Source organism: Phascolarctos cinereus, unplaced genomic scaffold (genome assembly GCF_003287225.1).
Source record: "Phascolarctos cinereus isolate Bilbo 61053 unplaced genomic scaffold, phaCin_HiC Scaffold_2;HRSCAF=192, whole genome shotgun sequence".
Classification (NCBI taxonomy): domain Eukaryota; kingdom Metazoa; phylum Chordata; class Mammalia; order Diprotodontia; family Phascolarctidae; genus Phascolarctos; species Phascolarctos cinereus.
In genome coordinates this window covers 408,484,808-408,507,998 of record NW_027555625.1, presented here as the reverse complement: position 1 = coordinate 408,507,998, position 23,191 = coordinate 408,484,808, and the positions used below count along the sequence as shown (strand labels likewise).

Sequence of the window (23,191 nt, the reverse complement as noted above, 5' to 3'; positions counted from 1 at the left end):
AATTAGATAACATTTTCTCAAGCAGCTTTCTTGACCTCCCTCCTTCGTGTGACACTGTTCTTGGACACTCTCTCCTCGCTGGGTTTGCAGAAGACTTCAGAACCATCGCTTCTTCTTTTCCCTACCTCACCACTACTGTCTCTTCTGCTGAGTCATCATTGTTAACCCCGTGGCTCGGTCCTAGGCCTTCTTCTTTTCTCTCTACACTTTCGAACTTGGAGGTCGTCACTTGAATCAATGGGATTCACTTATCGACTCTATGTGGGTGACTCACAGATCTATCTATCTGAGAGTCCTAGCCTATCCAGAGCTCCAGACCCTCCCCACCAAATGCCGACTGAACATTTCAAACTGGATATCCCACAGGCATTTCAAACTAAACGTGACTAAAATAGAATTCATTGTCTCCTCCCATCCCCAATCTAGCTCTCTTAAGAATAAATTTCCCTATTACTGCTGAGGGCCCCATAATATTTCATCACCCAGGCTTCCTGCCTCCATTCCCCACGTCTTTTACTCTGATTCACTGGACATATACAATCAGTAACTAACTCTTATTTCTAGTGGCACAACATCTCTCACATAAGTCCATCCTTTCATTTATACGTCCACAATTGTTTGGGTACTGGCAACTCCGATTAGTGCCTTAACAATTGTGGCTAGAGATAGGTAGGGGGAGGAGTCACAAGCAGTCATCTTCAAATGGCGAGGGCCAGCCAGGCTCTGCAGAAAAGTCGCTTGCATGTTGTCTCCCCATTAAATGGTGAGTTCCTTGAGAGCAGAGGCTGGTTTTTGTTTTGTTTTTCCTATCTTTGTAGCTCTAGCATTTATCACAGTGCCAGGTACACAGTTGGCACTTAATAAGTGCTTATTGACATGAACTATAACATAATAGCTTCCTATTTGGTGTCCTTGATTCAAATATCTTCCTGTTCTAAACTATCCTCCATACAGGTGCCAAGACAACCTCAAAGTACCAGTTTTACAGCCTCAAACTCCACCATTCCCTGAGTGAACTCAAACCTTCCTATTATTTCTAGGATATCAAATATAAATTCCCATTTGGCATTCAAAGCACTTCACAACCTGGCCTTTTTTTTTTTTGGCTCGACAATGGGGTTAAGTGACTTGCCCAGGGTCACACAGCTAGTAAGTATCAAGTGTCTGAGGCTGGATTTGAACTCAGCTCCTCCTTACTCCAGGGCTGGTGCTCTGTCCACTGCGCCACCTAGCTGCCCCACACAAACTGGCTTCTTAGAGACAACTAATCAATCAATCAAATATTAAGTGCTTACTCTGTACCAGACAGTGCTAAGCAATGGAGATGCAAAAAAAAAAAAACGCATCAACATGATACCTGCCTTCAGGGAATTCACATTCTAATTGAGACAACTACATGCATAAAAGATATAGGCAGATAGAGTAAATGGAAAGCAATTCCAGAGCAGAGGCACTAGAAGTACAAACCAGTCCGCCATCTCTCCTTTCCGAGCCTTTGCATCGGTCGTCCCCCATGACTGGGATGCGATCTGAGTACCTGCCTCTTGCAGTCCCCAGTTCCCTTCAAGAACATACCTGTTTCCCCCGTTAGAATGCAAGCTCCCCAAGGGTAAGTACTTTTACCTCTGGTTTTGTATCCCTGTTATGCAGTGTTGCCCCTGGCATTCAGGAAAGGTTTGATAGATGTTTGTTTGCTTGATACCAATGAAAGCTTTTGAATGTGAATAACACTACTGTGGAAGACACTAAGACCGAAATTCACTAGTATAAGCTTGTAACTGTCTCCCCTTCCTTCTCAGAATAACAAGCAATGACTTTGGTGAGATAGTCAGGATGGACGGAAAAGTTTAAACTGAAAAACAGGAAATCCAGTCTCGCTGACTGTCAAAAAGCTGAGAGTCTGGTGAGAGTAAGTTTAGATCACAGGTTTAATTTCTCAAAAAAATATTTCAGGGATAGAATGAGGGATGGTTCAGTTACCAGTCATCTTAAGAGCTCTATTCTACTATACATGAGTATGAGATGGGAGAACTATCCTGTCTATTTGGGCCTGGTTCACTCTACAAAGCCTTCCCTCACCACCAGCCCCTGCCCTGGGATGGAAACTACTCCCTTTACTGAATTTCATAGGAGTATGCATTCATACTACTGATCATAGACAGTCCTTGTATCCTAGTGATTTATGTGCACAACTCACTCCAATTACACTTGGAGATCCTGGGAGTATTACTAATGTATTACTGCATTATACATCTCTTTATAGGTACCTGACACGGGAAGCACTCTATATTATCTAAAGATGTCTTAAACTTAGCTTTAAAAATTACTTTTAGACTTCACCACTTGTTTGTGGCACTACCATTCAGCTTCCCATGATCAAAATCTTCATCTTTAACTTTCCTCATTCTTTTGTTTCATTTCACATGTCTGAAATTTTAATCTATCTCTTCAATCTCTCCTATCTTTTCTTCTCTCTATTCCCACTACCACCATGCTAAGAAAGACTAAATAATTGTCTGCTTGTATTATTGCAATAGTCTCCCTAAGTGGTGTTCCCTGCTTCCCCTCCAGTCAAACCTTTATAATGATCTCTCTCATTTTCAAGGTCACCACACTATTGTCCAACCATGCCACGCCACCTAAACCCAAGTTTTGCAATTCAGTATAAAAAAAGTATGCTTTCCAAGTATAACATAAGGGAGATTGGGTAGACAGCAACTGTTCAGGAAAAGATTTGGGGGAGGAGAGGGAAGGTGGTGTCAGTACTGTGATAGGGCAGCCAAAAGAGCTAATCTGATGTTGGCTGCATCAGAGACGTACCTTCCAACAACAGAGAAATGATAATCTCTCTGTGCTCTGCCCTCAGCAGACCTTACCTGGAATATTGTGCTCGGCACTGGGCACCATTGTTTAAAGAGGATATTAATGAGCTGGAGAGCGTCCAGAGGAGGGCAACCAGGATGACGAAGGGCCTCGAGTGCCTATGATATAAAGACTGGTTGACGCAACAAGGCATGGCTGGCCTGGAGAAGACTTTGGGGGGACATCATAGTCACCTTTAAGCATTTAAAAGGCTACTACGTGGAGGAGACATTAGATTTTTTTTTTCCTTTTTGGCCCCAGAGGGCAGAACCAAGAGCATTGGGTAAAATTTCAAAGAGACAACTTTAGGTTTGGTGTCAAGAAAAACTTCCTAACAATAAGAGCTGTCTAAAAATGGAATGGTCTGCCTTGAGAAGTTGTGGGGTTTGTCCTCTTTGGAGATATTCAAAGACCACTATGAGCAGGTTGTAGTGAGTATTCCATTTGTATAAGGACTGGATTAGATAGCTACTTTAGGTTCTTCCAACTCTCAAATTCTGTGACCCAAATGCTATCTATTCCCCCCCTCCCCCAAACCTTTACTAATCCTTCATTTTGTCTTGCAACACTGCTAGACTTCTCAATGTTTGTGTCTTACTCTTTCAGTACACCAGTAAGCTCCACCCTGTCTTATCTAAAATTCCCATGCCTTTCCTCCCCCCTGCACAGTAGGTACTTAATAAATATTTCTTGAGTGAATATATTTTCATTCATGCATCCCAAACTACATAGTTGCCTGCATCAGTAAGCAAAGAAATTCAAGAAGTTTTCCCAAGTTAGAATTTTAAAGTTCCAAAATTAGCAATATGGAAGTTACCTGAAGGTACAAATAGTCCTTATAAAAGAAAAATCACAAACACTGAAACCAGACTTCTGTAGAAAGCAGAAAAAAATAATTTATTTCAAAGGGAGATAGAAATTTAATTTTAAACTCTTTGGAAAATACAGCTCGATACAGCTCCAACACCTTTAGGGTTCATTTTTCTTCTGAACACGATCTCCTGGCGATTAACAAAACTGTGGCCATTCATCTTGCTGCAGGAGTCTTGAATACATCATTTATTTCTAATGTGGTTAATGGTGGAGGGAGGAGATCTTCAAGTTCTTAAGACATGAACATGGAAAAGAGAATACTACCTCTCACTAAAATCACCTTCTTCTGCATCAGAAGAGTCCACATACCTTTGGTATATTTGGCATGTACTTTAGATAAAGTAGGCACACAGGCTGACAAAGAGTAAATTTTTTAAAAGGATGTAACAGAAAAAAAAATACTGAACTTTAGAATAAGATGAAAATTCAAGTATAGTATGAATATTTAAGGCAGCTGGTCTCCAAACAGATGAGTTAAGGCAGTCTTTGGATTAAGAGGTGCTTTAACATGTAGAGGATGGATCTTCTTTACCTGCAAAATAAAACCATTCCAGTTATTACCTCTTAAATCCCTCTTCTCACAAGAAAAAGATTTACTTAGTAAATTAGGGTAACGAGACAACCATAAAGTTAATCAGGTCAATAATTAAAGATTAACAAAATCACACATGGCATGTCTAGCTGTGGGGAAATAATGTAGCATAGAAAAAAGTGTGCTGGCTTTAAAGTGAGAGAACTTGTATTCAAGTCCTAGCTTTTCTACTCACCTGTAATGACCTCGGACAAAACAACTACGTTTTCTGGGGCTCAGTTTCCTTGTGTGTGAAATGAGGGAGATGGACTAAAAATCTCATGATTCCATACGTGAAGCAATACTTTGCTTTTACCAGGGGTGGTCTTAAAGATATAATCAAACTGAAATCTTAACATACTTGACAACAATAATTGGTACCTGGGATATGTAATTTTAAAAAAGTAGTAGGGACAAGTAACATTGGTTGTATTGGGAATCTATGAAAATTCAAATCAATTTATCAAATGATAAATCAGTCATCTCTTCTCTTACAGTAGGAAACAGGATTACTACAGGTGCAGTTGATAAAAATATTTCTTGTTTCTGTGCGTAGCTTCTTAATTGTCCTCTTGCTGGCTGTCCACTCTTGTTTAAACAAATAGGATGGGCAGCTAGGTAGCACTGGCCCTGGAGTCAGGAGAACCCAAGTTCAAATCTGGCCTCAGACACATAACACTCACTAGCTGTGTGACTCTGGGCAAGTCACGTAATCCCAACTGCCTCACAGGAAAGAAAAAAATATGAAGGAGAGGGGCAAGTAGAATAGAATTCCTTCTTTCCAAGGTCTAAGGTTGAGACCCCTTTGTCCTTATAAAACTATCAAAAAAACCTGCAGCCAAAAGTCAAACTGTACATATACCCTTCGACCAATGATACCACTACTAGGCGTATACCATAAAGAGATCAAATTAAAAGAAAGAAGACCCATATATACAAAAGAATCGTAAACAAAGGGGATTCACTGAACAAATTATGGTATATGAATGTAATGGAATATTATTGCACAGTTAAAATATGTTAAAGGGGGGGCAGCTAGGTGGTACAGTGGATAGAGCACCCGCCCTGGAGTCACAAGGCATGAGTTCAAATCTAGCCTCAGAAACATAACACTTACTAGCTGTGTGACCCTGGGCAAGTCACTTAACCCCATTGCCTATCCAAAAAAAAAAAAAGTTAAAAGGAACAGTTTTCAGAAAAACCTAGAAAGACTGGTAGGAACCAATACAGAGTAAAGTAATGGAGCCAGGAGCAAATTTATAAAACAACAACATCGTGAAGACAACAACTTTGAAAGACTTAAAAACTCTGATCAACGTAGTGAATGACCAGCCACAATTCCAGAGATCTGACTTGGGAACATGCCATTCATCTCTGGCCACAGAGGCGAGGGGCTCATGGGCCATCATGAGACAAACAGTTTTTGCCTATCACCAATCAGAACATTTGTTTAAGTATGTTTTTTGTTAGAATATTTTCCTTCCTTCCTTCCTTCCTTTCCTCCCTTCCTTCCTCTTTCTTTTTTTCTTTCTTTCTTTTTCAAATGGGGGGGTGAGACTAGGAAGAAAAGGAAACAAATGCTTAGTTGAAAATAATAATATTTTTTAAAAAAACAAACCCAGTCAGGTTAATTATGGGTTGTTTTTACCATCTAAGTCATTCTTAAGAGTAGCCAGGTGCTGGGGGCAGCTAGATGGCACAGTGGATACTCAGGAGGACCTGAGTTCAAATTCGGCCTCAGACACATAATACTTACTAGCTATGTGACCCTGGGCAAGTCACTTAACCCCATTGCCTAGCGAAAAGCAAAAAAAAAAAGAATAGCCAGGTGCCATATAACTCCTATGGGTAACAAATGAAGTAGGGGTGTGGGATAAGCCCAAATGGACTTAATTTCCTATCTCTTAGGAAGCATGAGTTGGCCTCTGACCAGTACTAAGTAGGACTTTCTGTGGGAAGGCTTATGACCCACCTCTTGGGGGAGGTTGCATAGGGCATTCCTGAACATGTGTGGGTTAGACTGGGTAGCCTCTGTGGTCCATTCCAACGCTAAGATTTTTTGTATAGCAGAATGAGCCCTATTTGGAATCAAAGCACTTATGTTCAAATCCCAGCTCAGTTAATTATGACATCTATGACCTTTCCTCTCTGGGTCTCATATTCCTCATGTGTAAAATAAGGGAGTTGGACCACATGATTTTCTAAGGTCTCTTTCTACTTCAAACTGTACGATACAAAGATCTAAGTTCTGTAAATTCATGTTAGGTATTAGTCTACAGCAAGCAGGATATGGAAGATCTGGAGGCTAGAGATAGTGTGTATATGCCTATATTCACATGTGGACGGTCTTTACATCAATAGGCTGGCCCTTTCAAGTCTCCCAGAGAGGTTCCAAACTGAAGAATATTAGCCAGGCTCGTCATCCTCACTACTAAAAAGGCTCAAAAATTCATGCACAAAGGCACCAATGGCTTACATGCCGGGCTATTTCTGATCCCTGAAGACAGAAGGCATCAAAATGTTACAGAACTACAAGCAATAGCACTTTAAAACTAAAGTCAGTGACATAACAAAACAATTTGTAAGTAACCAAACTTGGCCTAGAGGCAAAAAAATGACCAGGGCTGAAAGTTTTTAGGGGAATATGGTTTAAAAGTTTTTCAAGATGTTTCATTGTCTCTCTGTTACCCTTCCTCAATTAGCAAAACAGATCTTTTGCAAAACTAGCAGGGAATATTAACTTTGTTGGAGAAAATACAGTCGGTGAATACTGATCTTTTACATGCGATGGTATTTTTCCATTAAATATTTATTGATTAGACATCAAAAAGTATGTCTTTCTACCAACTGAACTACCATGGAAAGGGAAAATGGAGACTGGGAAAATTATATGCATGAGGGAATTATTTTCAAACAGGCTCAATGATACTGGTTTAAAAGAAATTAAGTATTAAGTTAAATAACATGACCTTGTGATCTGAAGTTAGAGTGAGTCAAAAACACATAGTGTTAATTTTCCTTCTATTGAGTAATTGTTCTGTTTTTAGATAAGCTCACATGTTCTCTTTTCAAACTTCCTCATTTGTAAAACGAGGGAAATAAGAAAGACAAAGGTACTGTGTACTCAAAACTTTCAGATTAAAGGCATTCTGTAAAGTGCTATTATTAAAACCAGAGGGAAAAATTCTGAAGAAATCCTTTGATGAAAGAGTCCTGTCCCTCAAGTTAAACGATATATTTCAAAATTATTGCTGTGGCAATGAATTTAATTTTTACTCTGACTTTTAACTTTCATCTAAATAAGTGACATCTGGCCCTTCCTACCTGCTCCAGCACTGAGTGATCACCATACTCCTTCATGTGTTCATAGTTCTCATCTGGCACTTATCCAGCCCACAAACACTTACTGACCACCTAGTACAGACTGTGGTAAGCAGCCCTATGTAGTGACAAGACCACTGGTCTGAAAGTCAAGAGGCTTAGATTTGAGTTCTGTCTCAGCTTCCATAGTATTTCTGTGAGATGAAGCAAGTTATTTTTTAACTTTCAGGGTCTCAGTTTCCTCACGTGTAAAATGAGGGGGGTGAACAAAATGATTTCTAATCTCCCTTCTGGCACTATTAACATTTTACATACATACATACATACATAGAAACAACTCTGAAAGTCTTTAAAAACCCTTTAGTTTTAAAAACAATGTAGTGAGTGACCAACCATAATCCCAGGACCGATGCTGAAACATACTACCCATATCTCCTGACAGAGAAGGTGCATACACACACACCACACACACACACACACACACACACACACACACACACACACACACACACACACACACACACACACATATATGGTGGCATATACACACCTACACCCACTGCCACACACATCCTATCTCCCAAGGGTCAGATATTCTCAAGCAGCTTATGATATAGTAGGACCGACAAAAGAGACATAAAAAGATAAGGCATAAGAAGACAACCATGGCTGTAAGTAAATGCCAAATAGATGGAACAGACAAGTTTAGGTAAGAGAGCACACTGTGGCTCCTACGATCAAAGGAAAGCTTCACCAAAAATATGGGATAAGAGCTGGATATTTAAAGAACAGCAGAATTCAACTAGGTGAAGATGAGAGAATGGCACAAGCAACAGCAGAAATATGCAAGCTGTTTTCACAGGATAGTGTGAAGTCATTTGCTGGTAAATTAACAAGATTCTTCATAACCCTGAATCACATATATATATTTGATATACATTTTGGTTCATTTAATACATGTGAATTCAATTAAATATTTACAAGCTGGCCACTATATATGTACTACGGTTACATACTAGTACCATGTGTGTACACACAACTGTACTACTATATGTATACTAGAGACACAAAACCAAAAATGAAATAACCCCTGACTTCAATGATATTTTACTTAGGGTGGGAATGGGGCCAATGGGATACGCACGAAGATAAAGGTCTGATACAAAGCAGGTAGTGATGGGAGCCAAGGAGAGTACAGAAAAACTACTCTAGTAACAGTCGAGGAAAAAGCTACAAGTTCAGCTGGGGTTACAGGAAATTAAGAGATATGAAACAGAAAAGGTGATACCTGGACTGAGTCTTGAAGAGGATGAAGATTCTGAAAGTGAGAGTTGAGACAGTAATTCATTATAGGCATTAGGGATGACCTGTGTGAATGCACGGAGGTGGGAGATGGAATGTTGAATTCAGGGAACAATTAGCAATCTAGTTTTGCTAGAATACAGAATACATGAAAGATAACAACATACAGAATTAGTTAATGTCTGTGGGAAGTCAGGCACGCACACACACACACACACACACACACACACACACACACACACAGATACACACACCACTGGAGGAGCTTTAAATTCCTCTAGCTATTCTGCAAAACAATTCAGAATTATGTGAAAACACACTGTTTATATACTTTGACCTAGTGATTCCACTATTAGGCATATACTCAGGAGTAATGTGAAGTAAGGCAGAAGACATAAATGCTAGGCTAAAAAGAATGTATTTTTCTAGAGGAAATGGAAAGCCAGTAAAGGCAGGCTTGCTTTCTTTCTTTGTTTCTTTCTTTGTTTCTTTCTTTGTTTCTTTCTTTCTAAATTTTAAAGGAGAATACAATGTCATATCTATGACTTAAGATTTTTTTTGGCAGCTGTGTGAAGGAAGGATTTGAAAATGGAGACTAGGGGCAGCTAGGTGGCACAGTGGATAGAGCACCGGCCCTCAAGTCAGGGGGACCTGAGTTCAAATCCGGCCTCAGACCAAACACCTGACACTATAGCTGTGTGACCCGGGCAAGTCACTTAACACCAACTGCCTAAAAAAAAAAAATGGAGACTAGAGGCAGGGAAGTCAACTAAGAGTATATTATAATAGTTCAGTCAAGTAAATATGAGGGCTTCAATTGCGGGGATGAAATGAGCAGAAAGAAAGGGAGAGATGTAAGCGATGTTTAAGAGGTAAAACTGACAGGTCTTGTTTACTGATTGGCAATCAGGAGTGAAGGCAAAAGGAGTCAAAGATGACTCAAGTTGTGAATCTTGATTAGGAAAAATTGATGGAACTCTCAACAGAAATATGAAAGTCTGAAGTTCAGAAAGTACAACCAGTTGACGTCCAGCAGACAACTGGAGATGTGGGATTTGAGTACAGTAGATTATCACTAATTATTTAAAGTTGGGAGCGCCTGAGTAAAGATGATAACTGAACCCATGGGTATGGAGATGATCGATAAGTGAAAAAAGTATAGAGAAAGATAAAGTAGCTTAGATCCTTTTGAAGACACAAAATTTACAGAGAGTGATCACGATCCAGCAAAGAAGACCAAAAAGGAGAAGCCAAAAACACAGGAAAACAAATGTTAAGGAAAGACAATATTTAGGAGAAAAAGGTTGTCACAGTGACAAGAACTACAGAAAAGTCAGGAGGACTAGTAAGGACTAAGAAAAGGGCATATGTTCCTGAATGGAAGAGGATGCGATCAAGGAGACAATTAGAGGTGTTAGCCTGGGCCGGAAAGTCCATGTTATCCTCTGAGACTAGAACAATGGAAAAAGTGATATAGTGTAAGTCTGAGGTGTGGAATAGGAAAGATGAAGGAACTCAAAACAATGGAACTCAATTTTCTCTGGAATGAGAGAGTTAGGGTGATTTAGTGAGAGAACAGAAAGAACAGACATGGCACTAGGGGTTGAGGAAAAAAAGGTTTTGCAAGGATGATGTGTAGAGTGTGATAGAGGACTGGAGATGTGAACTATGTAAGCCAGTTTGAGGTTAGATAATATGAATGTAGCAGCTTAAAAATGGAAGACGATGGTGACAGCAGCCCATGGTTGATGATTGGCAAAGTGTAAAAGGAAAAGACAAGAGGCAAGGGATTTAAGTTGTTGTCATTCAGTCATTTTCAGTTGTATCCTACTCTGCATGACCTCATCTGGAGTTTTCTTGGCAAAGACACTGGAGTGATTATTTTCTTCTCTAGTTCATTTTATAGATGAGGAAACTGAGGCAAACAGGGTTAAATGACTTGTCCAGAGTCACAGAGCTACTGAGTGTCTGAGGATGGATTTGAATTCAGGTCTTCCTGACTCCAGCCCTGGTGCTCTATCTACTGTGACACTTAGTTGCTCCAAAGTATTAAAGGCTGGAAGACAAAGACTTATTGAACTGGTTAACAATGTAACAAATGTTTATTAATCATCTATTATGCACCAGGAACTATGCTCTTGTCAGTATCTGTTCTCACAGGGTTTATAATCTACCAATTCTGTTGGAAGCATCTGCGGTCCAAAATATGAAGGGAAAAAAGGCAGCCTAGAACAGGGAGAAGGTAGAGGGACTAGAGGTCAGCATAAAGATGAAGAAGAGACAACAGAAACGACAGGACAGCAGACCGATCAAATAGAAGCATGTCATGAAAGTGTATCCTCGGATCAAGTTCCGTGCTTACCTACGTAGCTCAGCAGTACTGCCCCTCCCCTGGGGAAAGCTGTCCTTGTTCAGATGTCATTAACTGCTCTGTGTCCCTTTCCCAGGTGTTCTCTAGGATTTTCAAGCAAAATAGCAAAACAAGAACTCTACCTTCATATTAAGAAAGCATACTGAGGGCGTTGTATAGTTTCAACTACAATGATTTTCTCCTTGTGAAATTTTAAGAAAATATCTTGTTAACACTTAAAAGATTTTCTAGTTCTTTGCTGCTGACATTTTCATGATGTTTTTAGGCTTAGTGGCTGAAATTTTAATGTAAAATATTTGCATTTGTCCTTATGACTAATGATGTAATTTTTGTTTCTAAACTGTAATACTTGTAATATTTCAAAGGGAATTTTGTTAAACTTGGATTTGGATGTATATTTAGCAACACAAGGTGCTTCTTTTGGGGGAGGGCAGCCTCATTTTTCAATAAAATGTTGGTTATTTCAATTTTGCAGTATATTTTTTTGGTCTGCAGAGTATTTTGTATGTACGTCCCCCCTGTCCCCCCCCAAAAGACATTTTTGTACCAAATTTTTTTTCTTGTTAACTGTCTAATAAAAAGGGGTGTATAAAGATGGAAACAAACATAACTGCTTTTAAAACAAGATCATGGAAGTGGAACAACTTGAGGCAATAGTGAGGTCTGAAGTAACACTACCCTTGTGGGCTGCTAAAATAGAGATGGAGGTCTTAGGAACTGAAGAGTTTGATGAACTGGGAGGCCAGAGCATTTGAAGAGAAATCAACATAAATACTGAAGTCCCAGCCTAATGAAGATAGGCAAATGGGTAGAGAAAACTGTGAGCCAAATACTGAACTCTTTGAGAAAAAAAGGCAGAGCAATCTAGATGTTGGATGATGCCTGCAGTGAGGTTCTGGACAGGGTGACAGTGAGGGATGGAATGAACTACAAAGGAGCAGCTGCTGAATGATGGTAGCAGAAAAATCATCAAGATTAGAAGTGGACAGCAGAGCATGAGAGAAAGAAGGGGTCAGTACTAGAGAGGATGTGATGTCTTCGGGAGAAAGTCATGTTCCCACATGGGGCAGAAAAGACTGTCAAAGAGATCTAGAATGAAGAGGAATTTTTTTTTTTAACCCAGTGGGGGTTTTGAGAGGGAGGACTAAGCAGGATTGGGATGAGCATGTGATAAAAATAGCAGGGTGAAAAGGATTTTTGCCTTGGCAGATGGCAGCTATGAAGTACAAGATTAGAGGTGGAAAAAGGAATTTGATACAGGACATAGGAAGTGTCAAATGTGGAGGTTACAGACTAAATCAGCAGCAAAATTCTAATTAGAAATTTGGTTTGAAGGTGCTTCTGCTAATGGTATCTCCCAGGTAGAACTCTCTTAGTGGACTGGAGTGGGGAGAAAAGAATGATTATTGTGGTGGGGAAGTTCAGGTGGTAAAGGAGAAGTGTGCAGTTGCTATTTGAATTTGAATTCATTTGAATTGAATGACAGTAGAGTCAAATGCGATGTCTGTATCAAAATGAGGAACCATGACCATGCTAGTCTGGATTTGAGAGAAAGTCTGATAAAAAGCCCTTTCTCTGAGCAGCAAGTATATTAAATAGGAACACAGGTTTACTAATGATGGTATTCTCAATGCTCATTCCTCAGATTGTTATTATTCTACATCTAAGGGCAAATCCTCTGCTATGGATTCTGTTTTGGACTTCAATATTGTGGACTAAGACCAAAGAAATTAAACATATAGAAACAACAATCCTGATATACTCCTGTGTATCTATTAAGTCTCATTTAAAATTTAGATCTCAGAGAGCTATACTCCAGAGTATTTGTGTAATATTGCTAACCAATGAATGAAATGAGTTACAATTTCTCCTATCATTTGACTACTGCGGTTCAGTTCTTTCAATAAGTGAAAGAAAAGCACAGCAATTAAGGTAATTAAAACAACAAAATAAGCCAGGCAGCATATAGGAGAGTATTTTTTTATGTTGATGAAACTGAACAGTTCTAAAGCATGCATGACTGCTCCCCAGCGTACTCAACTGAACACTATGTTCTGGTGTACACCTCCTACTTTCCAAATCTGGTCTCTTAAAATAATGATTTTTTAAAAACCAAACACGCACAGTTGCTATGTGTATCTAAGTGCTCAACAGGTACATGCAGAAGGAATCTTCCCTGGCTGATACAGACAATACAGACCACAGTCCACAAGACAATGTATGTGTCGCTCCTCCTAGGACTCCCCGTCTTAGGCTTAGTGTAGCACTTGGCACACAGCAGGCCCTTAGTAAGTGTTTCCTGAGCCTTACTTTACAAGGCTCAGAGTCAGTCTTTGAGTCTGTATTACGACCTTTAAAATCCTATCGCTAGGAGCAGTTCGAGCAAAATTCAAAAATACGTGTTGTGGCAATATTCCTGGATCACTCTCCTGGGAAATAGTACTGATAATGAAAAAGTGATCACGATCCCAGTATGACGACTGTGTCCTGCTGTATCCTCAGTCTGTAAGATAAGATTAGAACAGCTAACGAGCAAAGGCTGTGCAGTAAAACGGTCCTCAAAATAAGTGACTAGTAAGTTTGTGTTTAAGCCAGTTAATGGCGACAACTGCTTGAAAAGAACAGACAAACACACAGAGGAACTATATAAACACAATTATAAAATGCTCTTTACAGAAATAAAGAGGAACCTAAATGACTGGAGAAATATCAATTGTTCATGGATGGGTCATATCAATATAATTAAAAAAAACCACATTTCCTAAATTAATTCAACAGATTTGCTGCTATATCAAACTACTAAAAGGTAACTAGAGCTAGAAAAAAAATTCAAAAATACAGCGAAGACAAAATTCAACTGACATGGTAAAAGTAGAGTCATAATGAAAAAAGGTGAGGATGTAGGTTAGACATATCTGTAGAAAGGTGCAGGAAACTGGACTGAAAGTATATCGCCTTAAGGGTCACTCCTAGAATTTGCTTTTTTAAATACATTTATGCTATCAGTTTTGGGAGTGGTTCTGGCTTTGGAACAAATTTTTGGTTAAGGGTCTTTGCCAATAATAGGTTTCTCCTTTTTTAGTTTATAGAAATAGTATAAAAATTAAAAAATCATTATCTTTTAAAAATAGAAAAAAGTGAGAAGGAAAAGAACCTAGCAGTACCCAGTCTCAAACTATATACTACAAAGCAATAAATATTAAAATTGGTTCTGGTTTAAAAAAGAATCAGAAAAATTAGATAGGAAGAACAGATTAGGTTCACAACATCAGAAACAAACTAATACAGCAGTATGGTGTCGGTGAGACCCAAAGATGCTAACTACTGGGATAAAGCCTCACTCAAAGACGAGTGCTCAGAAAACCAGAAAGCAGTCTTACAGAATTAGGTTTAGACAAATACTTCACACCATACACCACAATAAGCAGCAAACTGATACAGTACATACACATAAAAGCAACATCATAAATAAAAGGAATAGGGAAGAAGATTCTTTTCACAATTATAGACAGGGGGACAATACTTAACCAAACAAGGCAGAGATTCACAGGAGATAAAATGGATACTTCTGATTAAAATATAAAAGATTTTGTACAAACAAAATCACTGTAGTTGAAATTTGGAAGGAAATAGATAGCTGGGGAAAAAATCTTTGGAGAAAGTTTTTCTGAGAAGGGTCTGATACCCAAGATAAATAAAGGACTTAAATATAAGAGCCATTCCCCAAGAGACAGATAGATGGTCAAAGAATATGAAAAGGTAATTCTAAAGGGAAGATATCCAGCCTAAGAACAAAAAATGCTCCATTTCACTATCAGTACTTGAAGAAAATTAAAACAACTTTGGTTCTCTCTCACCTACCAGACTGACAAATATGACCAAAAAAAAGAAAAAAGGGAAAATGACAGTTTTTGGAGGGGAAAACTTCAGAGCTAAAAGGGACATAAGAGATGAAGTTGTTCAAACTAATTTACATGTGAAGAAACTAAGAAGTAAAATAACTTGCCACAGTTAAACCTATAATTGGTGGTGGAATGACGACTACAACTCCCAACTCCCAGATTCTTTTCACTATACCATATATACATTACAGAAACGTGGATGGTGGTGACTGGCTCTAAACATCCACTGACCACACGAGTGGAAAAGAAAAAATCTGAAAAAAGTTATTTCACCAAATTCCATGGGGCAGATTTAAGGCTTAGCTACCAAGGAACATTGCTAAGATTTTAGCTCTTTTAAGAACTAGTTTTGCTCTGTCTAGATTGATGACTAATCTCATCTACAAATAAAGAGTGGCTGAAAAAGGTGAAGGATTCTTCTTTTTCTTCACATAAATTCAGATTATTTTCCTTCCTGTGTGAAACAAGTTCTCACTTTCTGGCACATTCAACTTCGTAAACTTTACTTACACATTTAATCAATTACATATGATTCAATTTACATACATCTGTACATCCCATAGGTGTTTCTCTTTCAAATGCCAAAATAATTTCCAAGAAGCACCCAGTGTAGAGTGAACTTCAAAGAACCTCTGGATAAAGCCTCATTTAAGAGTCTTTAGCATTTTCCTACAGTCATGACTTGACCGTAATGTCCCTAAACTCTCACACACCTTCTATGCAGTGTAGTTTACTTCGTTAACAATGATCAAAAGGTTCCTCTACATGGTACTGAACATATTACTAACTGAATTTAATTATGTCCATCAATGTGGCACTAATGAATACTACATGGTACTAATGAACTAGTGAGTGCTGTCCCCAAAGTGTGTCCAGATGGACTACCTAGTGAGTTATGCTGAGTAATATCAAGTTTTGTAAATTCCCTGATATTGAAGAAAATCCTATAGTGATTCACTTCCAAATCTGTTTGTTTAATCCAGATCAGGTTTAAACTGGGGCACATCTGCACATTCAAATGGCCTTCAAAATCTGTCCCTAATCACGGACCCAGCAACACTCATGTGAAAGGCCCCATTTATACTTACCTAGATGACAGAGAATCGTACAGATCATCCTCTTCCTCAAGGCCAGTGATACTTGAGATACCAGATGGTTTCATTTCTTAACTGTGGTCCAAATAGAGGGTTGAGCTGGGCCAGAATAGCGATCAGCCAACTGCAAAATGGGGGGTGGTAAGGGTGGATGGGAAAGGGTATTGGGAGGAGGGAGGAAAAATTGAAATCATATTAGAACCATGAGCACTTGCAGGTACAAGACTGTGATAACAAACACATCTCTTAATACCATGTTAGGGCAAATAAACCATTTCTCAATCATCAATAGCCTTTATGCCAGACCTCATTTAGAACACTATACTGAAGAGGATACGTTCTAATTATGGTAAAAAGGATTGTTTTTCCCTGGCCTGTTAAGGATTTTGGCCCTAGAAAATTTCATACAGTACCTCTTCATTTGGGAGCAAAAGTCTCAACTTTTTCCTCTTTTCCTTCTCTAAAAATTTTATGTCCTAATATTATGTACTCCCTAAAGTCTGCTCCAGACAAAATGTGCCAAGTTCTTCTGTTGATCTTTACCTGGTTACATTTTTCTAGATGTTTTTCAGTCTGTCAATGTCCTTCCTAAAATGTGGGGATTGTAGAATACAATTCTCCAAAAGTGGTCCAACCAAGGTTGAGCACTGCAGAAAATAACCTCAGCTGTTCTGGAAATTAAGGCTCTAATGTAGCCTGTGAGTTCATCTGCTTGTTGGTTACCACGTCCACTACTGGGCAGATCTTTCTAGCTGCGTATGCTTCCCTTATCTTATACTTCAAACAAATCAATTTCATAAACATAAGACTTCACATTTATTCTTTTCAAATTTCATTTTATTAGATTTTGTTCAATGTTTTAGCCAGCTGAGGTTGTTTTAGATGCTGACTGTGTTAATGTTAATTAGCATCTAAATTATCCTTACCAGCTTTGTATCATCTATAGATTTGATAAGCAAGTCAAGTCTTTATCAAAGTCACTGATAACAATCCTAAACAGTACAGTGTCAAGTAGAGATTCCATTTGAAGTTTTGTTTTTTATCTTTATTTTGACCTCATCCATTGTTAACTTTTTGGTTCCTGCCACCTTGTTAGATGCTTTGATGAACTCTGGTTAACCTATACCAACACTCCAACTGGCCAGTCTAAAAGGAAGAATTCAATTCAATTCTGGCATGATATGTGCTTGAAGAAGCCATGTTGGGTTCTAGTAATCACTGCTTTCTTTTCTAAATGTTCATAAAATATCCCTTCAGTAATAGACGCTAAATTTTGCCAGGAATTGAAGTCAAGATTACTGACCTATAGTTTGTAGATGCTATTCTTCTCCCTTTTTTGGAAAATCTGGGCAACCTTCCTTTTATGCCGTAACCCTTTTCTCATTCTTCATAATCTTTCAAAGACCCAGCTGACAGTGGCACAGAAATCACATCTACTAACTCTTTCAGCACACCACGGGATATAAATCTTATGGGCCTGGTGACTCGGGACTTATTACACACAGCTAGTGCAGTCTTATCTTCAACTTTATTTTAACTATCATTCTTGTTCTGTCTTTTCTAATCCAAATATTAATCACTCTCGTGAGAAAACAGAAGCAAAAAAAAAAAAGGTACACGGTTCTGTTTCCTCTGTCATAAAGACATCTACCCTGAGCAGTGGTCATGTTTCTTCTTTGATCCTTCCCCTTTCCAAAATATTGCTTTAAAAAAACAAACAACAACTCAGTTTGGGGAGAAACCAGAGTACATAAAATAGCTGTGCTGACTTCTTCCAACTGGTGTATGACATTCAACTCCTGAGGAAGGGCAAAATTTTCTAGACAAGGCCAAACTCCAAAAGGATTTGTCTGGTTAGTCGTCTTTATTTGCAATTTGCTACCATTTTGGACAAATGGGATGATGTATATAAAGTGCTTTGAAAAAGTACCATATAAATATTAGCTATTATTTTCATAATAACTTTTCTGATGACGGTCATAATAGTATCAGTATAAAAATCCAAAATCCAAGGGTCAACAAACAAATTACAATCATCACTTGTAAGGCTGCTTAGGAGAATCCAAATCTATCTGCCACATCAGAAACCGGGTACCCAGAGTCAGAAACAAAACTAAGTAAAACAACTCCACCCCCATCGTATCCCCAAATATGCACACAAAGAATAAGGTTTTGTGGAAAGAGATAAGGCACCTGGGGAAATCATTCCAAAATAGATATCTTATACTGACTCATTTTTTTTGTCAAACAAAAGTTTATGTAGATGAGATGGATTTGGCCTTCTGACTGACATATTAAACAAACAAATTATCTCAGATATGTAGGCTAAATTTTTAGCATCTACTGAATGCTGAGAGAAAGAGCGAGCGAGAGCGAGAGAGAGAGAGAGGGAGAGAGGAGAGGGGAAGGAGAGACAGGCCTGTATGTTAGAAAAAGCTTTTTACTTATGCTATCACTAACATGTTGCAGAGCTAAGAGGCATGGAAAATTCCACACAAATCAGGGATTCCCCAACCACAGGCAGTGCATGCAGAGTGACTCCAAAATGGCTGCATCCACTTACGGAAGGAATAACATTTATTACAAGGAGAGAAAGATCCTATTCAGAAATATTAAAGCAAGTATTTATTAGGCTCACACCAAGTCCCCAGCAGGAATAAGTACTAAAAATCTTTCAGTGCTGATCACTCTATTAACAGACGCCCAAGCTGAAATGACCCAATTCGCCACGGGAGAATGTACCAAAGAAAACACAACTGCATGTATATATTCACAAGTCTTCCGAAGGAGTTAGATATACGCCAATACCCAAAAAGATAAGATCATAAATGTAGAGCTAGAAGGGCCTCCTCCAGTCTAATTCTCTCATTTTACAGAAGAAGCTGAAGTCCACAAAGGTTAAAAGACTTGTTCAACATCATGCAGGCAGCAAACTGCAGGTGGGATTCAAACCAGGGCGCTCTACCTCTAAGTCCTATGCTCCTTCCACTGAGCCATGATGCTTCTGATAAAGACATTCTATTGATTCCTGGGTTCCTGCTGACAGACAAAAGCCACTACTTACATACTTTAAAAAAAAGTCTCTATTCTAAGCAAAAATACTTAGTTTAAAAAAAAATTCAAGTAAATCCCTCAAGAAACATTCCAGGCAAGTTCATTAAAAAATTTCCAACCAGCTGAGCCCTATGTCTACCCTTCTGATTTGAGCCTGACTCAAAATTTCACTTTGAAGATGATAAACACAGAAGAACTGAAAGGAAAAAAATTCCACTCTGAATTGATGGAAGTGGGTGGAGGAGGAGAGATCATATTCCAGTAGTGAGTCTATTACTTCATGTGTACAAAAAGAACTAAATGTACCCTTAACATTTGGCCAAATCATTCCACAAGTCTCTATAACCTGAACTCCAGCCCAGTTACTGAGTATCTAAGCTTATTTCAACTACCAAGAGTCAAAAGAACTTGACTTAGAGTATTCACAGGAAACCTATAGCAGCCAGAAGAGATCCTTAATATTCTCTTTCATAGGGAACCTGAATTACTATGTTGTTTCATGTGAATAGGTTTTCACCTTCTTCCTTGATCTTTTTCTCCTAGTTCCCAAAGTGAGAACACAGGAAAGAAGGATGAGCACAATTCTAAATGCTTAGTAACTTAGTAACAAATTTCTTATACATTAACTAGAAAAAGTAGGCCCAAGTCTGACTTCTCCAGGAGGAGTTACGTCTTTCCTCCAGCCCTGACTTAAGCAGTGGTGACTTCTACAGAGTGGGAATGGCCCACTGTCTGACTGGAGGAAAGATCTAAATTCTTGGTTCCCAGGATAGTGTGGATTCTCCTAAAAGCTACTCAAAATGTATTCAAGTCAAGGAGGAAGCTCTGAAGCAGACTAATTCAGGCTGTGTCACTTGCTCATTCTTTTCAAAATCCTCCAACAGTCTTCTCTTTTCATCCTACTTGCTAGTACTGCCTATCAAAGATGACCTCCAAACAAACCACAACAGACCCACAGGCATCTCTGTGATCTATTTTGCAAAGAACTAACTACATGAAATCACTATGTAGCTTACGAGGCTGACTGGAATACTGGAACAACAGTGTATTTGGAGTCAGAAGTCATGGCTTCACATCCCAGTTATGTCTTCTACTTATATAACTTGGGGAAGTTGTTTACTTCTTCGGACCTCAACTTCCTCATCTATAAATTAAAAGGGTTGGAATAAATGACCCCCAGGACCTCTGCTGACTTTAAATCCTATAATACTTTTAGTTTCACTGTGATAACCCATTCTAACATGACGTACAACTTTCTCTATTGTCAGAAACCTTTGCAAATTAATATCTGTTAACATTAATTATACTGAGGGATGTGTGTGAGAGGCTGTTTAGTAAAGCGGAAAACGGAAGGTTCTGAATGTGTAGAGAGTAAATATCATGTTTTTATAGGCAGCAATAAAATTATATGCGAACTCTGCCAGGTGTTCAACATCAGCTTCGAGGTAAGTAATCTGTCACCTGGTATCACAAATACAATAAAGCCCTGCCTGGTCCCCTGTTAGGCAAAAGTTCTCTTTGCATCTTTATTTGTAATTCTCTTAAGCTGTTTTTGGGGGTTATAATTATTTGTACATATATCTTACCTCTCCCACTAGACTATAAAATGAAGAGGAGAATTGAGGGAAGAGAGAACCCTGGCAAGGCCATGTCCAAGAGCTTTGCATCCATGAGGGCTCAAAAGCAGAGACCCAGTTCCAGTCCTTTTTGTATCCTTTTCCTCAGGGCCTAGGTAGGAATGCTTGCCTCAAGAGACATGCAATTCACTCTCCCTTACAAACAGCAGGTGTTCAAAAATTTTTTTGTTAAATGAATACAAACTGTAAGGAGTTTAAAGAGGCATGCTAACCTTGGATTTAAATTCAGAATGAGGTTTAAAACAGTTTTCGATCACTTGAGTTTTTAAAATATTTACATCCCTGGGGAGAAGAAAATGACACTTGAATTTATAGTTTGGTATGAAAACCGAGTTCATAAACACAATTTGGAATACTTAGTAATTGTTTAAAATTCCATTTGGGGCAAATCCAATATAAAAAATAACACAAGATGTAAACTGAATATTTTCATGAAGTTCATTTTCAGAAATTATTGCTAAGAGTCTTTGTTTAGTCTGTCTTTCAAAGAACACCTAAGCTAAAAGACAGACTAAATTATCCTTACATTGTGTTTTATTTTTATTTATAAGCAAACAATAAGAATCTTTTACCCTAGACAGACTTCAAAAATCTATTTCGGTTTCCTGGAATGAGGAAAAACTTGCAAAATAAATCCTCATTTATAATTTTACTGGAATCCAAAGGAGGGGGCAGAGGACATCTCTATTTGATAATTCTTTTTCCAGAGAAGAGATATTATTATAAGAGGGTATTATTTAAAATTGATCCATTTCAAAATAAGTATGCATTCTCATAATTAGGTATGAATGAAACATCTAAAAGTCATCACAACTCCGTGAAATATTATGAAATTCATCAATTAGCCTATGTCTGGAGAAATAACCACAAAAGCAAATATACAAACATCTTCAGGAGAATAACTAAAACACTAGAAGGGAGAAAGGAAGCACAAAGGCAAAGGAGCAGCTGCCTTCAGGAGGCAGAAGCTAACACTCTCAAGCTCTAAAGGTCTACTTTCTGGCATAACGGCAAAAAGATAAATCAAAACAATATATAGAACATGACACAGTACTATGACATCCCTTTCTCAGTGCATTCACCATTTATTATCTCACACCTGGTCTATGGCAACAGTTTCCTAATAGGAACAGGTCTTCCTGCCTCTAGTTTCTTCTGCCTACAATCCCCCTACCAGAATAATCCGTCTACAGGATCATCTTCCCAGCTCAAGAATTTCCAATGTTTCCTCAATGCCTATTCAATTTAACATGTATTAGGTCTCTACTGTCCAAGGCACTGTGACAGGTACAAAGTTAGAAAGAAAAACAAAACTGCCCTTTCCTTCAGGGAGCTTATATATAAACCTGTGGCTCAGAACCCAAAGCTCAGAGTTCATAATACATTTAGAGCTGGAAGAGCTAGACCAGGGGTGGAGAACCTGTGGCCTTGAGGCCACATGTGGTCTTCTAGGTCCTTGGTTGCAGCCTTTCGAGCAAGTCTGAGTTTTACAGAACAAATCCTTTTATTAAGGGGATTTGTTCTGTGAAGCTTGAATTTAGGCAAAGGGCTGCACTTGAGGACCTGGCGAGTCATATGTGGCCTTGAGGTCACAGGTTCCCCACCCTCGTCATGGGCCATCTAGCCCAACTGCCTCATTTCAGAGATAAAACAACTGAGGCCCAGAGAAGTTAAGTGAATTACCCAAGTCACATTGAGAATAAATAGGAGAGTCTGGGTTTGGACTAAGGGCTTTTGACTCTAAATCTAATATGATTTCCACCGTCCAGGTTCAATTTTGGATTTTAGACATACACATTCAAATTGCACTCTCTTTATATCATACCTTCCCCAAGTGACTTCTTTCAAAATATTCTCTGTAAGAGAGTATAAGGGTCTCAGCCCCCCTGAACATTCAAGCTAACAATTCACTGAAAGACAGAAATATAGAATGGACTTTACTTTACTTGACAGAAAATGAAAAACATTAAGAATTTGCTCCTGAATTCATAGAAAGTCAGGAAGACAACTCTTTCCCTCTCTGGTGAGGAATCCCACATAGCCAAAGTGATTTTCCTTAAATACTGCACTTGTCATGTCACTCTCCTACCTAATGAACTCCAGTGGTTCTCTGTTAGCTCGAGGATAAAAATGAAACTTGTTAGATTCTGAAAGCTCTTCACAACCTGCTCCCTTCCTACTTTGTGGTTTTCTAACATGTGTCT

At 38.6% G+C, this 23,191-nt stretch overlaps 1 protein-coding gene across 1 annotated transcript in view; it reads right to left on the bottom strand.

Moving 5' to 3' along the window:
• Positions 1–3,733: 3,733 nt before the first annotated feature.
• Positions 3,734–23,191, bottom strand: part of ATP6V0E1 (ATPase H+ transporting V0 subunit e1) — a 42,995-nt gene continuing 23,537 nt past the window's right edge. The window contains exons 3-4 of the mRNA XM_020969171.2: positions 16,291–16,420; positions 3,734–4,267 (exon numbers count right to left, since the gene is read on the bottom strand). Coding sequence (XP_020824830.1) covers positions 16,327–16,420 — 94 coding nt within the window. The 3' untranslated portion in view covers positions 3,734–4,267; positions 16,291–16,326. The remainder of the gene's footprint in view (positions 4,268–16,290; positions 16,421–23,191) is intronic.